General features: G+C 40.4%; 1 protein-coding gene across 1 annotated transcript in view; it reads left to right on the forward strand.

Annotated features, from left to right (window-relative positions):
• The first annotated feature begins 9,132 nt into the window (after positions 1 to 9,132).
• The window catches only part of DST (dystonin), a 423,773-nt gene continuing 410,938 nt past the window's right edge, over positions 9,133 to 21,967 (forward strand). Inside the window, 1 exon segment of the mRNA XM_078155307.1 lies at positions 9,133 to 9,323. Within this exon segment, the coding sequence (XP_078011433.1) occupies positions 9,233 to 9,323 (91 nt within the window). The 5' untranslated portion in view covers positions 9,133 to 9,232.

Genomic DNA, 21,967 nt, shown 5'->3' on the forward strand with positions numbered 1-21,967 from the left:
AAATGAAATAGGCAGAAAACTACTTTGTAGGAGAAAAAACCTCAAGAGATAAACCTTAAATTCCATATAATGCAATGTATTTTGTTATATTTATTTATAGATAATATATAATATACTTATTTGCTTATTTATATAATATTTTATATTATATCTTTATATATTTTATACACATTTTAAAATTGTCAGTTTGGCCTTTTTTTTTTGAATACGTGCATGTGGGATTGGATAGACTGGTTGGTATCCAGTGTTCCTGTTTCTGCTGAGTTTCTGTCACCTGTGTTTTGGGTAGGTGGTTTGGACAGAGCTCTCTCTCCGAGCCCGTTTGCTGCTTGAGCAAACATCTCCACTTGGTGGGCAGCATAATGTTTTTGCTTAGATTGGAGCCTGCTTCACTGATTTCTTGATGCTAATTGCTTCCTAAAAATTGATGACCCCGTGAGGTTTCTTTGCATGGCTTCCAGTTTTTCCAGTCTTTCATTCTTACTCTCTGGGTCACTAAAGTGGGGGATTGCGATGCAGGGATGAAGACTCTCCCCTTCCCACTGACTATTGTTTCATTTATAGTCCTGCTGGGGACTATAGAGTGTAGTCATTGTCCATGCCATGGTGCTTTACTCCAGTAAATACAACATAATCTGGTCAGTAAATTTTGTTCTGCCAAACAGGAAGGAATAAGTAACATCCTATGTCATTTTCTTGTGTGCATAGTGTCCATGACCCTTTGTACAAGGACTGACTCTGAAGACTTGCGCATAATAGATGAGCAGACTACCAACCTTTCATCTAAAAGGCTCTTGTAAAAGCATCACATTTCCCATTTCACTGTGGAATGATCAGCAGCTCAGAAAAGGCTCTATTTCCTGTCGATGTCTGCATCATTCTTATTTGCATTATTGGATTTGGCTACTTTGCTGAAAGTGTAACGTATTTCAAGGACTTCAAACTTGTTTCAGACAGTTGTTTATGGGAGCTGCATTGGCAAAGGACTTATGAAAATGGCCTTTTGTGCCCTCCCTGTCTTGAGAAGGGCTGTTCTGAGAAATAGCCCATCCTCCCTCCTTGCTGTGCCTTCCAGACACTTTTCCTGATAACCTGCTATGGAGAAAAATCAGGGGAAAAAAGGGAGTGGCCTTTTGAGAAAGGCTTCCATTGGTTTGGCTTCCCTAATTATGAAGGAATTAGGAAGCAAGATCCTGCATTTGTGTTTTGTTTTTTAAACTTAGAGACATGGCATTAATGAATTAACCAGAAGCTTAGTGCCGGAAAATGTTTCCTTTGTCCTGGTGGGGGAGCCAAATACTACAGATTTGTAATCAGGAAGGCTGTTGATCCTGGCTTCATTGTTGGGCCAGTCATTTGTGAGCTGGTTGCCTGACCACAGGCCACACACTTCTTCCGTGTGAATCTCTCATGTATTTTTACTGTCAGGATTACTGTTGTCAGCTGAGAGCTACCTGAGGGGGGAAATGGTGAGCCCTGAGTTTGCTTTGATTGTATTTATCCCCCCTAGCCAAGGGAGGATGATGCAGAGCACCAGAGCTGCCTTGGTGTGCTGAAATCGAAGGACATCTGTGTATGTGTGTGTGTGTGTGTGTGTGTGTGTGTGAGTGTAGTTGCTAATGCTCTCTGTGTCATTCTCCTTAGAGCTCTGGGAACGCTTCCTATCGCTGCTCTATGTCTTCCTCTGCGGATTTTTCTGATGAAGATGATTTCAGCCAGAAATCAGGCTCTGCATCTCCGGCTCCAGGGGACACATTACCCTGGAATCTCCCTAAGCATGAGCGATCCAAAAGAAAGATTCAAGGTGGTTCGGTGCTGGATCCTGCGGAGAGAGCTGTGCTGAGGATAGCAGGTAAGGGAAGCCGGGAGAGAGAAGGGGGAGGGGTACGGGGGGGTGGGTGCCGGTGAGTGTCATGGAGATTCATCAATTTGTTTTCTCCAAGGGAGGTCAAATGATCGAGAGAATGCACATTGCAGAGATTTTGTGCCAAAAATGGGGGAGGGTACCAGCTGTGAAATTATTTTGTTTACCTTCTTTATCGAGGGAACAGTCTTCCATGCCTTGAGTAGTGACTAAGCTGTTTGGTTCTGCTTTCTGGTTGGATGAATCAGTGCATCTTAAATGAAAGGAAATATCGATAGGCATCTCCATTAAACTTTCATATCCAAATGCATTAGACAGTGTGACAATTTAAAAGTATTAACTCTGGTGATTTCTCAGTGTGTGTATTTGCTAGCCATGTAACTCGGAGAAAAGAGAGCATCCCAAATTGGCATTTGCATCTAGATAGAGGCACAGGTCTGGGTTTGTATATCTGCCTGGATGAAAAACTCAGAGTCATCTGAACCATCTCCCTTAACCTTTTCAGAAGCACCTTTGGCAGAACCTATGTCTCTAGCAGTTTTTGAACATTATACACTGCTCAGGGGCTTAACAGTCCAGAGGCCCTGATTAATTAATATAAGGGAGGGACTGCTGGCCCTCCGTGGCACTTGTGTTCCCTTGCCTGGGTGGTAACAGCCGAAACAGGACAGAGATCTTGTTTTGCCCAGCTGAAAGCTGATAAGAGTGTGTAAATTAATACTTTAACACGGTGATGAGGGTGTCTCTGTGTTACTAGTTGGGGTTATTGTTCCCTCATTTTATTTCCAAAGCATCATACTAATGTATTGAGGGTATGCGTGTGCCCTGGGTGGCTCTTTCCCTAAGAGGCCTTTTGAGTTAGTGTTGCAGCATTCAGTTTCTAACCTCCTTTTTGCCCCTCCTCTTCCCCTTTCCCAGCCCCCACCTCCAACTCCTGCGGCCCCTCCCACACCCTCTTTTAGAAGCTGCTCTTGCCTTTTCACTACAATGCAAAGTTGGTACTTTGCTTTCTTGCAGGGGGGCCTACAGGAGACTAGCCAAGATGCCTGTATCTAGGATCCAGGCCACTACTGCAGCAGACAGGGAGCAAAGCAGAGTCTCCCCCTTAAGTCCCCCCGTAAACATTTTCATGATTACAGGAAAAGCAAACAATCCAGAGCCAGTAGCTTCCTAGTCCAGTTTCTGGGGCAACAGCTTTTGGCTTGTATTATGAGATGCTGGCCTGTCTCCCTTGTCTGAGAGAAAAGAGGAAGAAGGGTGGGAAAGGGGAAAAGGATCAAGGGTGTTTTGGAACAAAGTGAGAGATCGAAGGAAAGGCTAGGAGAACCAAAAGAAGGAAAGGATCTGTACCAGTCCTAGAGCACAGCCTTTCCTGAGTCTGCTAAATGTGTTTAGCCACCTAGCAATGTCATTTCCTTGTTAAAAAAAAATCCCACTGTATGAGGTAAAGGGGAGGAGGGAATTGTTGCTGGGGCCAGATGTAAATAGCACAGTAGGAAAAAAAAGAAGGGAGAAAAAAGACTATGCTGATGAAAAGAGGCCCATGGAGCCTGTACGTATTAGACAACGATCTAGAGAACACAGATGTGGTGTTTGCTGTGAGTGTTTATTAGTAGGAGATGGTATTGGCCTAAATGTTTAGGTAATGATAGTGATGATGCACATTCTGCTTTTGGTGGTGATGGAATTGGTGTCAGAAGACAGGATTGGTGCAGGTGATGAGAGTGGGTGAGAAAAAAGATTGCGTATAGACATTGAACACAAAAAAATGAGAACTGTATTGCATAGTAGGAAATGAGGTACAAATCTAACCAATGAATCAAGCAAGCATTTATTTGCACTAGGGGATGAAGATACAAAGACAAAAATGAAAAACTCCCTGTCCTCAAGAAGTTTACATTCTATCAGGAGCACTTACACAAATTAGTACAAAATGATTTTAAAGTAAATATAAGGTCATTTTGGTATCTGGAAGGCACTAGGCAAGAGTTCTGGTCTCCTGACTCTAGATAGTCTTAGACTAGATTAGTGGGGGAAATCAGGAAAGGCCTCATGTAGGAGGTAGCATGCTTGTTATCACCTTAAAAAGAAGCTAGGGAATTCTAAAATGTGGCGGGAAGGAAGGAGTGCATTCCAACACTTCACCTACATAGTAGATGCTTAATAAATGTTTACTGATTGATTGATTCTAGGCATGGGAGACAACTTATATGAAGGAATGAGGATGTGAAATGGAATGTGTACATGTGTATATTAAAGGCAGAAAAGTATGAAAAGTATATTATATAACATTGTATTAGTGAATGAAGGCCATTCAATTATGTGTATTTTGTGAAAGCTAATAGCAAATATTGATGATCCTTTTTTGATTGTATAATAGCTAGCATTTATATAGCACTTTTGGTTTACAAAGCAATATGTGTATGTGTATAGTCATAATTAATCAAATTGGTAGCATTTGTATGTGTTTGACCTTAGAGCACACTAACATATTTTAAAATGATACAGGTTAAATATTTTAATATTTTCAAATAAACACTTGTAGTTTTTTACCTTACAGCTGACCTGTGTTCCAAAAGTTTACACATACCCAGAATGTCAGAACTAGAAAGGATCTTGGAAATACCTTATTCCAGATTCCTCATTTTACAGATGAGGAAACTGAGGCTCAGAGAGCACAAATGGCTTTCCTGAGCTGACCAGAATCCTGGCTGTCATTACTTTAAGTACAGTTGTTGATTTTTAAGTTGGTTGTTAAGCCCCTAGAATGCATTTTTTGCCATAGAAACAATCTTATAAATGGTGATTAGTTCCTAGGCCAGCTCAGTATAGCTAGATGGCAATAGATAACTATATAAAATCCAGCAAACATTTCTTAAGTACTTCCTGTGGTTAAAAACACTGTACTAGACACAGAGGATACAAAAATAAGAAATGACTCAGTCCTTACTCTAAAAGAAAGAGGCTTCTGGACAGAGTCAGGATAATAAGGGAATATGGTAACTGCAAGAACTCTCTTTACTCTCTTGGGGGAGCCAAGAGGCACAGTTCAAGCCAGCTGTCCAGTATGCATGGGACATGTATAAGTAAGGTATTTGCAGTCAAGGAGTTTTGCTGTAGATACAAAGCCTATCTTTGAATATGCTGGCTGAAAAGATGGATTTTTTAATATTAAAGAAAAAAAAAACAGCCCAGATGTAAACTCTTGGTTCTGGAGATGGACTGGGTCTTTGAAGTTGTAAATAGAGAATGTTAGAAGTATGATCCATTGTTATTGGCTCAGGCATGCGTAAAGCCCAAACTATTTAGTATTATGTTGTTGAGTCATTTTCAGTTGTGCCTGACTCTTCATTACTCCTTTTTGGGGTTTTCTTGGCAAAGATACTACAGTGGTTTGCCCTTTTCTTCTCCAGCTCATTTTACAGATGAGGAAACTGAGACAAAGAGGGTTAAGTGACTTGCTTAGGGTAACACAGCTAAGTAAGTGTCTGAAGTCACATTTGAACTTAAGTCTTCCTGATTCCAGGCCCAGTACTTTATCCACTGTGCCAGCTAGCTTTGCTTTTGCTATGTTAATGTACATAACACTATTTTAGGTGCTACTTGTCTGTGTAGAGGAGGAGAATAGTACTTGCTGTGGAACTGGATATGTGCGCTTTGGTTCTGTTGGGAGGGACACCAACTCTAAAGGACATGCCACACTGTTGGCTTCTGGGAGGTTTTCATTTGTCTCCATGGTTAAGGGATGACCATGTTTCCTTCCTCACTGAGCCAAAGTATAAATGTTCAGTATCAGGATAAGTACTCCAGTCCAGTCTCCCTGCTACACATCATATAAGGTGAAAAATTGGAGTTTGACCTCAAAGACCTTATAAGCTTAATGGAGACAAGATCAAATGCCACACCTATAACTTCATATATTTAAGCCAACAAACATTTATTAAGCATTTACTGGGTATGAAAGGCATTGTGTTAGGTGCTGAGAATACGAAGATAAAATGAAAAATGGCTCTTGTACTCAAGTAGCTTCCATTTTAGTACATGTGGACTAAGCTACTGATTGAAATGTATCATAAAGGATCTACAGTCCTTGGATTTAGAGCTGGAAGAGACCTAGAAATCATTTAGACTTTCCAGCCATTTTCAAAGCATTCAGCCTGCTCTCTGGCCACCCTCATCATCCCCCTTATCACTGGAACCTGGATTCTGCCATTGCAGCTTTGCACTGTAATAGGGGAACTATTGCCTTATTTTGCCCTGGACTAGGTCTCCATGCCACTTCCTAAAAATTTCTAAGCCACATTGCTAGGACTCTGTCTGTCGGTCTGTCTGTCTCTCCCCCATCTCTTAATTCTCCTATATATATGTTATTTTCCTCAATTAGACTATAAGCTCTTCTGTAGAAACTGCCTTGCATGCTTGTAGCCCCAGTGCTTAACACAGTCCTTGGCTCCTAGTAAATGCTTTCAAATTAATTTACTCATTTATATAGATCACCCCCCCCCCTTATTTTGCAGAGGAGAAAACTGAAGCCTAGAGAGGGGGAAGTGACTTCTCCCAGGTCACACAGGTCGGGGAGCAACAGAGCTGGTATCTTAAGCCAGGTCCTCGGAGATTAATTTAATAATTTGCCTTTCTGTTAGGAGAACAGTGTAAGAATAGTCTACTCATAAGTTATCTCATAAGTATGACAACGCAGAGAGATGTTGTCATAGAAAGAATAGTCTGACCTGGGAGTGAAGAAGACTTGAATCGAGAGATTCAGGTCCTATCTCTGACATTCTGGTTTTGGATCCTGGGTGAGGCACTTAATTTATCAGTATTCCCAAACAACTCTCTAAGATTTAAGTTGCAGAGTGATTACCAGTCTGCATTGGTAGAGAGAATTTCTTCACAATGGTTTCCCTATGCCAATGAAAACACAAATCAGGTCAAAAAGAAAGAAAAGAAAAAAGAAAAAAAAAGACAGTACATCAAATTGTGTACAAATGGGTATGTAGTAATGGGTGACAAATGGGGAGCTATCCTTGGAGAATAAAATCTCTCCCTTTTATTTTTAATATCTTTTCCAGTTATCAAAAATCTATTTTCTTCCTCTCCTACCTTTCTCTCCACTGTCTGGGAAAAAAAACCCAAAACCCTCATATCAAATATCAATAGTCAAGCAAAACAGATTTCATCGGCCATGTCCAAAACATGTCTCATTTTGCAACCTAAATCCATCATTGCTTCTGTCCAGAGATGGATAGCATGCTTCTTTACTGGTTCTCTGGAATCATGTTGGTCATTTGTATTGATCAGTTAAGTTTTTCCAAAGTTGTTTGTTCTTACAGCGTTACTGTTGTATAAATTATTCTCCTTGTTCTACTCACTTCATTATATATCATTTTGTACTAGTCTTTCCAGGTCTCTCTGAAAAGTCCTCTTTGCTATTGTGGTATATAGTATTCCAGTCATATTCCTTAATTTGTTCAACTATTCTTTAATTGACGGGCACTGCTTTAGTTTCCAGTTATTTGCCTCTACAAAAAGAACTGCTGTAAATTTTATTTGTACATGTGCATCCTTTCCGTCTGTGATTATCTGGGAGTATGTAAGCCTCGAAGTGGTATCTCTAGGTCAAAGAGCATGCACATTTTGGAGGCATAGTTACAAATTATTTCTCAGAAAGGCAAGACCAATTCATAGCTTTACCAATGCATTAATGTGCCCTTGAAGCCCCCTCAACATTTATTATTTTCCTTTTTTGTCAGCTTTGCCAATTTGATGAGGGGTGGAACCTCAGAGTTGTTTTTAACTTATAATTTTCTAGTTATTAGTGAGTTGGAACATTTTTATATGGCTACTGATAGCTTGGATTTCTTCCTCTCAAAATTGCCTATTCATATCCTTTGACCATTTATCAATTTTGGAGTGGATCAAGGGGAACCGATCTTAAAAGGCTTAGTAGGCTATGTAGGATATTAACATGAAACCCATGTTAGGTGGTGGTGATGATGAAAACGATGGAAAGGTTAGTTTAATTAGCTACAGGGAAATGGAACCCTGCATTTAAGACTGAAGGGAAAGGTTGCCAGACCCTTTCCCGTGGTTACAAAATGACTTCGAATAATCACGATGAGGAATCTAGGGTGGTGCTGATGCTGTAGCTGCTCGAACTGTACGTGTGAGACAAACAGAAGGAGCACGAGTGATTCTGAGGGCGGAGGGAGGGGGGAAAATGGGGAAGGAGGAGGAACCTGGGAGGGCTGACGGGTCCTCAGTGGGGCGATGCAGGGATGGGCCATCCGTAGACAGCTGGAGCGCAGGCGCCGCTCCCGCTGTCACAGCTCTGAGCTGTGGAGCCACCTGCAGAGGCAATTCGCCCTTCTCCCCAGCTCGCCCCCCTGGGAGGATGATCAGTGCCACCCAGGCCTTGCGCTGAGCAAGCAGATGCTGCAGACTACACGAAGGCAGAGACGACCCCCGTATTTCACTGGGCTGGGAAACAATATTTCCTACCCCTTTCTCCTCCTCCTTCTGGGAAGGCGAATGCAGCCGCCCTCGCTTGCCCCTTTGCAGGGCTGGGTTTCCAGGACACCTGTTGTGGGTCCCAAATAGCAACCTCGCCTTTTGGGTTCCGGGGCCGGTCTGCCGGTCTCCGGGAGTGGGCGTGCTCAGACGAGGTGATAAACCAGGGTGGGAAGCCTGGGCTGCAGAGGGAGGCGGGGAGAGCACCCCGAGCTGGGGGGCCTTGCAGCATTGCATTGAAGGGAGTGGCCGGAGCCCCGGCTGGCCTTCTCCTTCTCTGCCCCTTTCTATCTCCCATCCCTCGATCTCATACTCCGTCGGAGCACCCACCCGGCCGCTGCCTCTGCGGCTGCCCGAAATGCCGCAGCTGAAAAGCGCATCCCAGACCTCAGGCAGGATCTCCCTCCCTCGCACGAAACCCTGCGTCTTTGCGCTGCTCCTTCCACAGGGTGCGGAAGAAAAGAAGAGTGAGTGGGCGCCCCTTACGACCCGTCCCCCAGCCAGCATCCTGCAGTGGGGTGCAGTGCTCACCCCGCCTTCGCTCCGCCAGCCTGGAGTCTGCGTTGCCCCTGTGCGGACACTAGCCCAGCGGGTCCCTTAAGTCACCGCCCCCTGGCGCACAGTCGGGTTCCCATTGGAGGCCAGGCAAAGTGCTCCGGCAGCCGGGCTGGGGAGGGGGCCTGGGCGTGTCCTTGGACAGCTCTGGTCTCACACGGACCTCAGGTTCTGAGCCCCCTTCTGCAATTTCTTCCCCTTCCCCTTCTTTAGGTCCCGAGGCTGCCTGTGGACTCCAGCCTTGGGGGCCAGTGGGGAGGGGGGGAGAGCTGAAATCTTTCAGCTTTGAAAGGAGCTTGAGCCATGGCGGGTTATCTGTCCCCGGCTGCATACCTCTACGTGGAGGAGCAAGAGTATCTTCAGGCTTACGAAGATGTCCTGGAGCGATACAAAGGTACCGTAACCCCGCCGGTTCCGGACCTACTTGGGCACTGTCCTGTATTCCTTTCCTGGAACAGCTCTTAAGGGCTTATTTTACATTATTAAAAAACCCCCCAACAACCTTTGGTTATAAGTAAACAGGTGTTAGGACCAGTAGTGGCGTTGATGGTGGGGCGGGGGTGGGTGGGTGGAAATCCCTCCCCTACTTTTTGGGTGTAATCCCATCAGTCCCAGAGCAGAGCCAGCAGGGTGGGGGTGGCGGTCTCGGAGACGCCCTTAGATTGACCATGGTGACTTCTTGTGGGGGGATTTATTACCAGGGAGGAGTCTGATGCTTTCTTTTTTCTAAAAGCTCTTAAGCTGCGCATAATTCTTTCGGACGTCTCAAATATCTTCAGTGAGATTACCCTGAGACGCTGCTGTTCCAGCTTGGTCTGCGATGTTAGTTCATGTCATAGAAAATGAGACCATGGGTCTTGAAATTGATTAAGCGAAGCATCATTTTGGAAAGATCACTAGACCAGTTCCCTTTGAAATGAACAATTGTTTAAAATCTAGTATAATGCTTACATATTCTTATGTGACAAGAGAATGATTAAATAGGTTGATATACAAGGGACTTCAGTCACTGAAAAATCTTTCTAATGTAATTGCATCTAGCTCGTCTTATGTGTGTTGCTTTCCCTCCTGAGCTTTATGCTTAATATATATGTATGTGTACATACACACACACAAATCTGATTTTCAGTATTGTGTTAATATGAAATCTTAACTGTGAAGTTAAAGTGAAGATAGCTTATTAGAGATGATAGAATTTCACCTCATAAGAGTGTTGGCACTGGAATACACATATCACAGCATAACTTAAACATATCCTTGTGGAGTTTCTTATAACAGTTAAAAAAAATTCAGTTGTTGGTGACTGAAGGGTGGGCTACAGAGAATTTCAGCATGAGAAAATGTTTTTATGTTTCCTGGGTAAAATTCAAACCATATTATATCTTTCCAAATGTCTGCATGGGGCTGAGCCATAGACCTTCCATACACTGGACAGAAACCAGGTAGTTAAAATGCAACACAACTCTTCACTAATTAATGGTTTTAATATTTAATTGTTAGTGGTTTTAGGCTAGTGGGAAAAATTAACAGGAAGAACTGAAAAACAAAGAATGGTTTTCTTTCTGGTGGTCTGGTAAAATATAAACAATGTAGTAACTCGTGATTCTTTTGTGCCAAGTTCAGCTGCTGAGCAGGTGTAACAATATGTTAGACTAATTGGTAGCATTTATAAAATTGATATGCTTAGTTGAGTCCTTCAGTTGTTATATGAAGCCATATAACTACTTTTCTAACATCTCTCAAAAGTAACGCTGCATTACAGGCCAATACATTAGATTTGGGAAAAAAATTAAATATCTTTTAAAATTTACAACTTTCTTATTGACACATTGAAAGTACCCAAATGGATTTTATTGTTCTATAGATGTAGCTGTAAAATTTAACTGAGGTTCTAGCAAAGTGTTGTTTTGTTTACCAACCTAACTCCCTGTGTGACCCATGGTGAATAGTTTATGCAATATGAATTGTGGATCTGAATTAGAAATAGTTGAAATACTGATTTAATTATAGCAAGTAGATTTTCAAAAAGCATATGCATTATAGAAATATAGAAATTCATGATCTGAAAATGCCATTGCATTTGATCACATCTGATTAATCATTCATAATTCTCAACATTTTAATATGATGTATTTTAAGGTACTTTTAAAAATATATGTTTAGTATTTCAATTAGATGCTTTCAATGAAGCTGTCTTCTTTTTGGCTTGCTTACTCCTTTTGCATTAAAGGAATATAAATAGATACCTGGCTTGATCTTTTCTGTATTGTATTACTTTTGGTCATTGGAAAGAAGATAGAAATATTGGCTAGTGGACAACATGAAAGACTGGAGTCCTGGAAAACACATTATTTTCCAATGTGTTTTTAAGCCAGTTATGATTTCCCATCAGTGTCCCAATACGATGACCTCATTACAGTGCTTATTCTACTGATGACTTGCTGTGGGAGCTGATCTAATCAGAAAAGAATTGTAAGCTTTGACTAGGGAGTGCCAGTTTACTAAACTTTAAAAAGTACCATTGGTGATCCTTTGAAAGCATGTGTTAATAGCGAGCATTTTGAACTCTCATTTGAACCCAGAAAGGCTTAACTTTCTTGACTGTCTCTCTCTACACACACACACACACACACACACACACACACACACACACACACACACACACTCACTCACTCTCTCCCCTCTCCCCCTCTCTCCCCCCCCCTCCCCTCCCCCTCCCTCTCCCCTCTCCCTCTCCCTCTCCCCCCCCTCCCCTCTCTCCCCCCCTCCCCTCTCCCCCCCTCCCCTCTCCCCCCCCTCCCTCCCCCCCCCCTCCCCTCTCCCCCCTCCCCTCTCCCCCCTCCCCCCTCTCCCCCCCCCCTCCCTCCCTCTCCCCTCCCCTCCCTCCCACTCCCTCTCCCCCTCCCTCCCTCTCCCCTCTCCCCTCTCCCCCTCCCTCCCTCTCCCCTCTCCTCCTTCTCTCCCTTGTTAAGGAGTATTGTGTTCACATTGGTCGCCAAATTATTGTATGTCCCTCAGCTGTTGTATAGTGTAAGAGGTAGAGTCAGCTGTAACCAATTCAAAATTTGCCTGCAACATGGAAACTTAGAAGTAAGTGAAGCCACACGAGGAGGAATTATTTGGGAGTTGAGGCAAGTCATAGTCTTAGATAGTCTTGGATTGTTTTCAAGGTTCTAGAACATTGTGGAAAAACAAGAATAATGGCAAATGAGCCCTCAATAATTTGTATTGTTTGCCCGCTCTTATCTCTCTGTCTTGGTCCTTTAATTCTGACTGTAAATGGGCAACTGTGTGCTAAATTAGGGGAAGCAGAGAACGCTTGTTTGCTACACAGAGAACGGTGCAGTGTTCTGATTCATAGTCTACTGCTGATGCTTATAAAACTGATTCATAGCCAGAATATCTATGGCCTCTGATGTTTTTTAAAAGCAATAACATAAAATCACATTACCTCAGTCACTGCCAAAATTGGATTGAATAAAGCCAGTTATTCAAGAAGAAAAAAAAATTGCTTCTTTGTTATTATTTATTCTAGGGGTTGTCAAGGGCAATGCTTTTGTTTTGATATCTGCAATAAATTATCCAGCACATTTGCTTTATAGAATACAATATGTTATTTTTGTTTGTAACTCAGCATGGAAGACACATGGAATGATTTGCACAAAGGAATAGCTGAACGCCTAATAGCATTGTTTTACTTTGAAGAGTTAGACTAGCCTAAAGCATTGGTCACATTAATGAGATGCCATTTAAATCTACATCAGTCAGCTACTAGACTGTTTTATGGTGAGGTTTTATGTTTTCTCTTCCTGTTTGTTTTTTAATGGCAGACCTGTGATTTCATAGTTGTAAGCAGCTCCTGGTGAGGAACTGCCTATACCAATGCAGAATGGCGCCTTTTATGCAACTCATAGTCCTTGAGAGTTGCCTGGAGGCCTGACTGGTTAAGTAATGTAAGAGTACTTGGGACTTGAACCTAGATCCTTTGGACTCCAAGATTGACTCTGCCATGCTGCCTTTCTGACAACCTCCCCACCCCACTTTTGCCTTATTTCATCCACTCAAACTTTATCACTGTAAATAAGCAAAATTATATGTTAGTAGTATAGTTGAAAGAACCCCATTGTGAGAGTTGGAAGACATGTGTTCAGGTCTCTGCTGTTTGCTGAATGACACTGGATAAGTCACTTAATTTCTCAACGCTTTAGTTTCTTCTTTGGTAAAATTGAAGTGGGATGGGGGGGGTGATTTGAAATGGAGGACAGGACTGATCCCTAAAGATGTATTACATCTCTAATATTCTGGTCTCAGAATCATGAAGACTTGGTTTAAGTTCTGCCTCTGACACATTCTGGTTGTGTGACTGGGCAAAACACTTCACCCCTCAATGCCTCTGGCAATTCTCTATTACTGTAGGCTGGGGAATAGTTTTGATGTGCACTGGTTTCCTCCTTAAGAGTTCCCCAGACCAGTGAAATCGTAGGTCTAGTCCTCCATTTTTTTAAATTCACAAATTAGTTAATTTGGGGAATTGTCCTAACATCAATAGATATACTGCATAGAAAGTTGGGCTGGCTAACCTTTGAAGTCCCTTCTAATTAAAAGTTAATGTCACCCCCTAAATCTTGTAAAAATGTACAAGTCAAAGTATTACTGAGTGAAAACAAAGTCATAGATGATGGCAATTGCCTTCAAAATTAAGTCAATTTTCTTAAGATAACCCTTTCAAAGGTAGTTTTTGCCCTGGGTGTTTTGAATCACCCTCTTACTCTGCTGCTTCACCAAGGCCACATCCACATGTATGCTGACAGCTTGCCTCTGAGGTTTGTTCCAAGTATAATTTTCATTTAAGTGGATCACTGTAGTCTGGCTTCATCCAGACATGGTTGGCAAAGACCCAAAAATATTGGTTTCTCCCAATTGTTTCTTTGTGTAGGCAGACTACTAAGATCACTCTTACCCAAATTTGTAGTCATATGTTTCACATAGCTCCTCTACAGTATGTATAGATAGACATAGGGCCAGTCTGTAGTTAGGCCTGAGATGTATTGTGCCATGTCCACCTTTAGCTCCTCTGTTCGTCAGAGACCAAGAAGTATCAATGATAATACAGGATCCACAACTGTAGGATTGGCCATGGTGGTGTTATAGAAAGTATTCACATAGTGTTGATAGATCCGGATAATTGCTTCACCCATATTACTAATTCAGGCATTTAATAGGCTTTGATTAGAGGTTTCTCCCAATCCAAGCCAATTCAACATTCATTTATCAAGTGCCTGCCAGGATGAGCAAGGGACTGTGGTGGCACTGAGGGTCCAGGACACAAACAATCCTTGCACTACACAAGTCTTATGTTCTTCAGGGGGTGGGAATAAAAAAGTAATTATTTTTCACTTTGGGCTGTGTAATTGGTAAATTTTGGGGAAAATTCTTTTGCTCTTGATCACAGTGTTAGGTACAAAAGACACATGAAAAGATTCGATGACATGGATATATCAGCTTGTATTTGTTAGCGCAAGTTGTAAAAGCAGAAATTTTTAAAGAAGGTACTATAATTAATTTGTGCATGCCTTGGAAGGCTATGAGTCCTACCTCTGTGGGGAACTGGAATATTTGACCAAAGAGTCATCTTGAAATGAGAGACTGTAATAAAATCTAACAGGTCTAAAGCCAAACTCTTCAGAGCTGGCTGGAAAGGAGAAGAACCTGGCAGCCATATTCTCGCCATCTGATGACTCTTATCATTTAAATCTTACTTTAAGAATTTGTGCCACTGACTGTTACAAATGGAAGGGTACACAGGTATCATAGTTCTATAGGACTCCATATCTACTGAGGAAAGGGAAGGGAATATTAAAAAATAAATACTATTGCTTGGAGTACCTCCCTATTTTTGTATAGGCTTCGTACAAAAATATGAGGACCTTCCATATTTATAACATTTATTTGCTGAGATGTTTCTTGGGGTATGAAATCAATTCAACAGGTTTTTATTAAACATCTGATGTATGCTTAGGCACTGTGAATACAAAGCCAAAAAGGAGAAGTTCCTACCTTCAAGTAAATTACATTCACTGCAGAGTAACACATGTACATGGAGAAGTAAATATAATACAATAACAAAGTAAATGCAAAATAAATTTGCTTGAGGAATCATTAACAACTAGGGAATGGTGGTAATCAGTAAAGACCTATTACAGTGTGGTACTTGATTTGAGCTTTGAATGGAGCTAGGGATTTCAAGAGATGGAGGTGAAGAGCGAGAGCATTACAGACTTGGGAGATAGTTTTTGCAAAGATATGCAATTAGTCTGGAAAGATTGGTTGGAATAATATTGTGGGAAACTTAAAATGACAAACAGAGGAATATGCATTTTTTTTCTCTAGGTAATAGGGAGCCATTCAAACCTCTTGAGGAAGGAAAGTGATATGATTAGACCTGTGCCTTAGAAAGATCAATTTGGCAGCTGTGTGGAGTTTAGATTGGAGGAGTGAGATGCTGAAGTCAGGGAGTTTGATTAGGAAACTGTTGTACTAGTCCAGGCTAGAAGTGAGGAGGGCCTGAGCTTCGTTGGTGGCCACATGAGTGGAGAGAAGGGGGACAGATGTTGAATGTTGCAGAAGTAGAATTGTTAAAATTTGTCTATTAATTTGATCTGGGGTGGGGGAAAATAAAAATTTGATCGGGTATACATAGTTTGGCTAGCCATATAACATTTTAAATCCAGAGCAAAACCAGCTACTTCTTCCCCTCAGGATTATAGGGGTATTCCTCTGGGTTGGGAGTATCTTTAATGTTATTAACTCAAGCCCTCATTCTAGTCTGATCCTCCAATTGTTAGCTGCCTGTGATTAATGTTCCTGTTTCATTTAACCAATTAACATTAATTAGCATTTCAAAGGATTTTTACTTTGACTATATAACAAGGACAGAAATGCCTACATCTCTTGATCAAATCTTAAGATACACTCTCCTCTTTAATACCTTGATCCCTAGGGAGAAGGAGCTCCTACTTAACATAGTTTTTATATTAAGATTTATTCTACCAAGTTCACTTCCAAATGCAGTGATTCCAAATGATAAAGTGAGTTCCCATCTCAGCTGACTCTGGGCTCTAGTTTCTTAATCTGGGACTGGCTGGAAACTCAGCCTGGCCTCTGATCATGGACCTTGAGTAGGTTGCTTTTTTGAACTTTCAGAGCTTACTTGGCAGCAGCCACCTACCATCTTCTTCACCTGGAAGCAGGAAAAAAAATGGACCCAATAAACGAAAAGCAACAGTGGGGCCTTATGCTCTCAGCTTCATTCCAGATCTAGGTAATAGAGGGCCTAAGTTCCCTTCCCTACTTGAAGTTCATCAGCCATCCTTCTTTCTTCTCTACTTCTGGAAGGTCTAGAAATAGCCTACACCAAGAAGTTGGCCTTGGATAGCTAGGGCTTTTTGGAATAAATCTGAGTTCCTCATGGATGTATAGACAAATGAAAAGTTCCTTTCACTGAAGGGATGGCAAACTGAAAACAGTTACACAATTTTTGTACATGCCGCAAGTATCTCTAAGGTACTTATCTTATATGTCATCATACCTTTCCGAAGCTCTTCAGCCTCTTCCATGTGGGGGATCAGCCAAACCATCTCAGCATAATCATAAGGACTGGTCTTATTGACCAGCCCTTTATTATATAGGTTTTTAAAGATTCTTGAGTTCCAGTCAAGATGGCTTCCTGAACTAGAGAATTGACTGTTCAGTTCCATACTCTTTCCAGCAAAACCCTGAATTTCATACCAGACTAAATGACAATCAATAAATCAAATGAGAAACTAGAGTAAGTAACTGCTTTCACAATCTAGAACTATACAAGACTGTAGCCGTAAGCCTAAAGGAAATAAGGAAGAGGTTCTCCATAAAGCCAATGCAAGATTGCTTCTCAGTATGGCCAGAGATGGGCCAGGGACATGTATAGCTTGTACGACTTGGTGTCTAGAGTCAGCTAGAGTGGAAGCCCCCATATAAAACTTCACCATGGTCAGAAAGCTTCAGAGCAGGGACTTTGGAAACCCTGGGAAGCATCAGCTCAGCAAGAAGTACAGCAACATAGTTCTCAGACCAGCCTCATTCTGTCTGGGATGCCATGTTGGACTCTGAGGATCCAGACATCTGAACTTCAGAGATCTAGTGGGTCCCAGTATGTAGCCCCATTTCAGGAAGTAAAAACTGGGAAGATGAAGAAAATACCAAAAAAGTATCAAAAATCATTATAACTCTAGAGATCCCCAAAAGAAGGAGCTAGTAACTCAGTAATGACTACAAGTTTTGACTCAGAGTAAAAAATGGATTTTTCAGAAGAATGACATGATAACCTAGAAGAAATAAAGCAAGAGATTAAAAAAAAATAAAACTTCTTAAGGAAAGAATTGAAGGGAGAATAACTAGCTTAGAGGAGAGAGTGGTGGAACTTACCTAAGTAATGGATTCTCTGAAAACAAGAATGGATCAAGCAAAAATCAGTACTCTATGGGAGATAGCAAGACATTTTGGGTAAAAAAAAAAGCAGATTGAAAAACTTAGATATTTCATATAAAAAACCTCATCTGGAAAAAAATCAAGGAAAGGTAATTTTAGAATCATTGAGCACCTTGAAAACTACAATTAAAAAAAAACTTTGGATATGATATTTCAAGAAATCATAAATGGAATTTCCCAGATCTATAAGAACCAAAGAGCAAAGTGAAGATAGAAAGAACTCAATGATCACCCTTTGAAAGAAACCCCAAAAGGAAAAATGTCAGAAATGTCATTGCTAAAATAGTTTCCATATTAAATTAAAAATACTGCAAACATATGGAAAGAGGCAGCTAAAGTACTAATGAAGTAACAGTCAAGGTCACGTAGGACTTGACAGCTTCTACACTAAATGAGGAGACCTTAGACTGCATTGTTCCCAAAGGAAAAAGATAAAGGTTTGCAAATAAGAAGAATGTAACCCACAAAGCTGAATATAATCCTGTAAGGGAAAAATGGATCTTTAATGGAATCAAGGACTTTCAGTTATTTCTAATTAAAAGAGATGAGTAGGAACTTTTAAATACCAATGTGCAAATCTGGAAAAACCTCCAAAGGAAAATTTATGTGACCATTTGGAAGAAGCTGAATGATGATGTAGTGCCAACATTCAGAAGGTGGAAAAGAAGCAAATGTCTCATCAGAATCTTAATGTTTTCAAAGGGTACGGAGGGAGTTTAACACAGAGGTCTTGGTGGGTGAAGAGATGATTTCAGAGACTCCTGAATAATATGAATTGAAAGCATGAAGTGAGTAGAACAAAAAAAAAACACAAAAAAACAACAACAACCCAGTATATACAAAGCCAACAACCTTATAAAAACAACAGTTTTGAAAAAGAAAAAAACAAACTATAAGAACCCTGCTCAATGCAATGATCTTTTATTTCCTGATGACCAATATGGAAGCATGGTGCTTATTTCCTGACAAAGAGTAGATGTACACAGAGTGCAAAAAAATTACATTTTTGGATATGGCTGATGTGTAGATTAATTTTACTTCAGTATACGTATTTGATGCAAGAGTTTTGCTCTTTCTTTCTCTTGGTTTTTAGCTGGGGACTAGGGGAAGGGAGAGTTAACAATAGTGAGGCCTCCTTCACAAAAGTGGGCCATTGAAACATTTTTTTTAAAAATGCAGAGAATGCAAACTACATGTGTGTAAATTTATAAGAATAACCAAAATAGCCTTAAACCAATTTGACCCTCCTCCTCATTTATTTATTGCAATTTCTGGTAATGTGATGAATTTCTTAAAAAAGTAAGGGCAATTTATTTTACAGCCAGTGTCTCATAGTATAAATATGCTGATGTGGCAGAAATTCATTGCCAGCTTAAAGTTGTTTTCTATAAATTTTCAATTCTGACTTGCACATATAAAAAATAGTTTGCATTTACATGATGTTTTAAAACTTTACAAAATACTTTTCTTAAAAAGCCTTGAGGTGGGAAGTGCCTGTAGATCCCCTTCCCTCATCTTTACTGAAAGAAATTGAGACAAAGAAGGATTAATGAGTGTGTATGTGATCTTTGTAAGTAAATGGCAGAAGAGGGATTAGAACCCAGGACTCCAAATTTCTCAGTTCTGGGCTTAGAGTCAGGTTAAAGTCCTGCCCCTAACACCAGCTGTCATTTAATAAGTTGCTTAGCCTTTTTGTATTCCAATAAACTCTTTATTGAGGGGAGGGGAAGGGAATGGAGGGGAGTGGAGGAGGGTGGAGTTATTGTTACAGCCAGGTTGCAGGCTGCATTGGATGAGGACATTTCTTAGATTGATGAAACTACAGATCTTTTGTGAATATATGTATATAAAGAAGGTGCTTATCATTCCATTCAAGTAACATATATTGAGCACTTACTACATACAAGGTGCTTTTCTCAGGGCTATGTAGGTTCTGAGGAAGAATGATATAGTACCTGAATGAACTTAATCTGGTGGGAGTGGGATGGAAGGAGTGATATGTGCTCAAATAATATGAAATAGAAAAGCTCATAAGAGAGGTATAAAGCAAGTGTTTGGGAATATTCAGAGGAGAAAGGGACTATGTCTTTTTTTTAAAAAAATTTTTATTTTTTTGAAAGGGACTATTTCTAATTGGAACATCAGAAAGGGCTTTGTGGATAAGGATTTTAACACTTGAAGATGTATATATCCCCTCTCTTAATATATCCTGCACACAGCTGCTCACCAGTTCTTTCCAGCCTGCTTGTGCCATCATGCTCCTCAAATACCTTCAGTGATTCCCAAATCAAGTTTAAACTCCTGAGGGTGGCCTTTTCAGGTTTATTTTCTACCTCTCTCCTTAATGTACTGTCTGTTCCAGCCAAACTGGACTATTGTCCATCCCCTGTTTTTGGTCTTGAACTCTCATATCTCTAAGATTTAGCTTACCAACCTTTATGCCTCCGGGGAAGTACCCTGTCCCTATCTCCATCTCCTAAATTTTCATTCCATAAAGTCAGTTAGATGTAGAAGTGGATAGAGTGAAGTGCTTGGGGTCTGAATTACCTGAGTCCAAATCTGGTTTAAGACACTATCTGGATGACCTTGGGCAATTCACTTAACCTCTGTTTGCCTTGATTTCCTTAACCATAAAATGAGGATAATAATAGCATCTACCCCCTAGGATTATTGTGAGGATCAAATAAGATAATATTTGTAAAGTGCATAGCACAGTGACTAGCACATAATAGCTGCTATATAAATATTAGCTATAATTATTATTATAATCCCAACTCTGATACCATTACCTCTATGAAGCTTTCTCTAATCTCCTTTTTTCTTCAATCCCCTCTTTCCCCAACAAGGTAAAAGTGATTTTTTTCGCTCCTCACTTCTCTTGCGGTGCTTTGCACATCTCTGACTATTCCTTATGTCATAGTTATTTATATCTTGTCTGTCCCTCCCACCACCCTCCCCAGCCAATTAGATTAAAATTATTTGAGAGCAAGGCTTTTCCTTCTTATTATATCACCAAATGCCTAGCATAATACTTTTCTTATAGAATATATTTAATGAATGTTTGAACAAGTGATGTATGTGGGCCAGTGGGGTGGGAAATAGATGTGTGTGTGGATATATGACAGGGTTATGTGAGCAAAGCCATGTATGACAGGGGAATGTTGTAAATCTAGCTTTTCTGACAATTACATTTCTGATTAGGGTAGCCATCAAGGCCCTTAGGAATATGCTGTTTCATCATTATGATCATGATCATCATCATGATTTGTCCATAATTTTATCGGTGAGGAATGTTTGGTATGGAAATCATTTCCACTTGTGAAGATCTTAGAGCATTATCTGGGGGCACTACTAAGTTAATTGACTTTCCTATGGTTCTTTAGCTAGGATGTGTCAGACTTGAAACTCTGTCTTCCTGATTATAAAACTATCCTCCTTCCAAGACATTAAGTTATTACATGGAACAAAAATTAATAGTTAAGAAAAATTGTATTGTAATTCTATAAACATTTTGAATAGAATCTTTCATTGATAATTTGTTGTATCTTAACTGGGTTGACTTGTAATAATGACTAAGAATATGAAAGGAAAATATATTTAATAAATGTATTTTCAATGTGAATTTAGAGTTATAGACCCATTAATCTTTGAGCTAGCATTATATTAGGTGCCTATTATGTGCTGAGTACTATGCCTAGGTGCTAGGCTCTTAGAATTTTAGAGCTTAAAAAGACCTTAAGGATCATTTACTCCAGTATGCCACCCTCCCATTTACAGATGAGGAAACTGAGGCTTGTGAGAGTTCAAAGCAAGCTTTATAAATGTCAACTATGAATGTGGCTGTCTTATTGCATGCTTGAAATGTTTCTTGAAAAGAATTGACAAAGGATACAGAGTTGACAAAGCCTTGCTTTTTCTCCAGTGGGTGAAAATATTTCACAGTGAATGCTGGTAGTCAACAGAATATTTAAACAAGTGAAACAAAAGTCTTACTGAATTAAAACATTACCCCATAGACAGTCTTGCTATGAAGTTCAGCATATCTGCATGTCAATTTGTATACTTTGTTTTATATTACAACCTTCATATTCCAATTTAGATTAGATTAGAAATATTACTCATTTTAAACAGTTATGGACTGACTTAATGTAGACACTTCGAAGTGCAGTTATAAATATAAGCTATTGTTGTTTTGGCAGTGGTTAAAAGTAGGTCATTTAAATAATGTAAAGTTTGTTTTAGAGTTTATATAAAGGAAGATATTTCATCTATTCAGTATGGTTGCTTAAGGATTCACAAAACTTGGCCCCCGATCCTATCTTTAAGTGGAGAATATCAAAGCTACTTCAGTGCACTTTTTTACTACTGAGTCTGAGATTCAGGTGTCCAGTTGTTTGTTAGCTCTGACATTTTACACCACTTGGGGCTAAAATTAGTTGAGCCGCTCTATTTTAAGAATAGACAGAAATTAATGTCATGCAATTACATATGAAAGTCAGGCTCTTGGAGGGC

Source organism: Phascolarctos cinereus, unplaced genomic scaffold (genome assembly GCF_003287225.1).
Source record: "Phascolarctos cinereus isolate Bilbo 61053 unplaced genomic scaffold, phaCin_HiC Scaffold_5;HRSCAF=322, whole genome shotgun sequence".
Lineage (NCBI taxonomy): Eukaryota > Metazoa > Chordata > Mammalia > Diprotodontia > Phascolarctidae > Phascolarctos > Phascolarctos cinereus.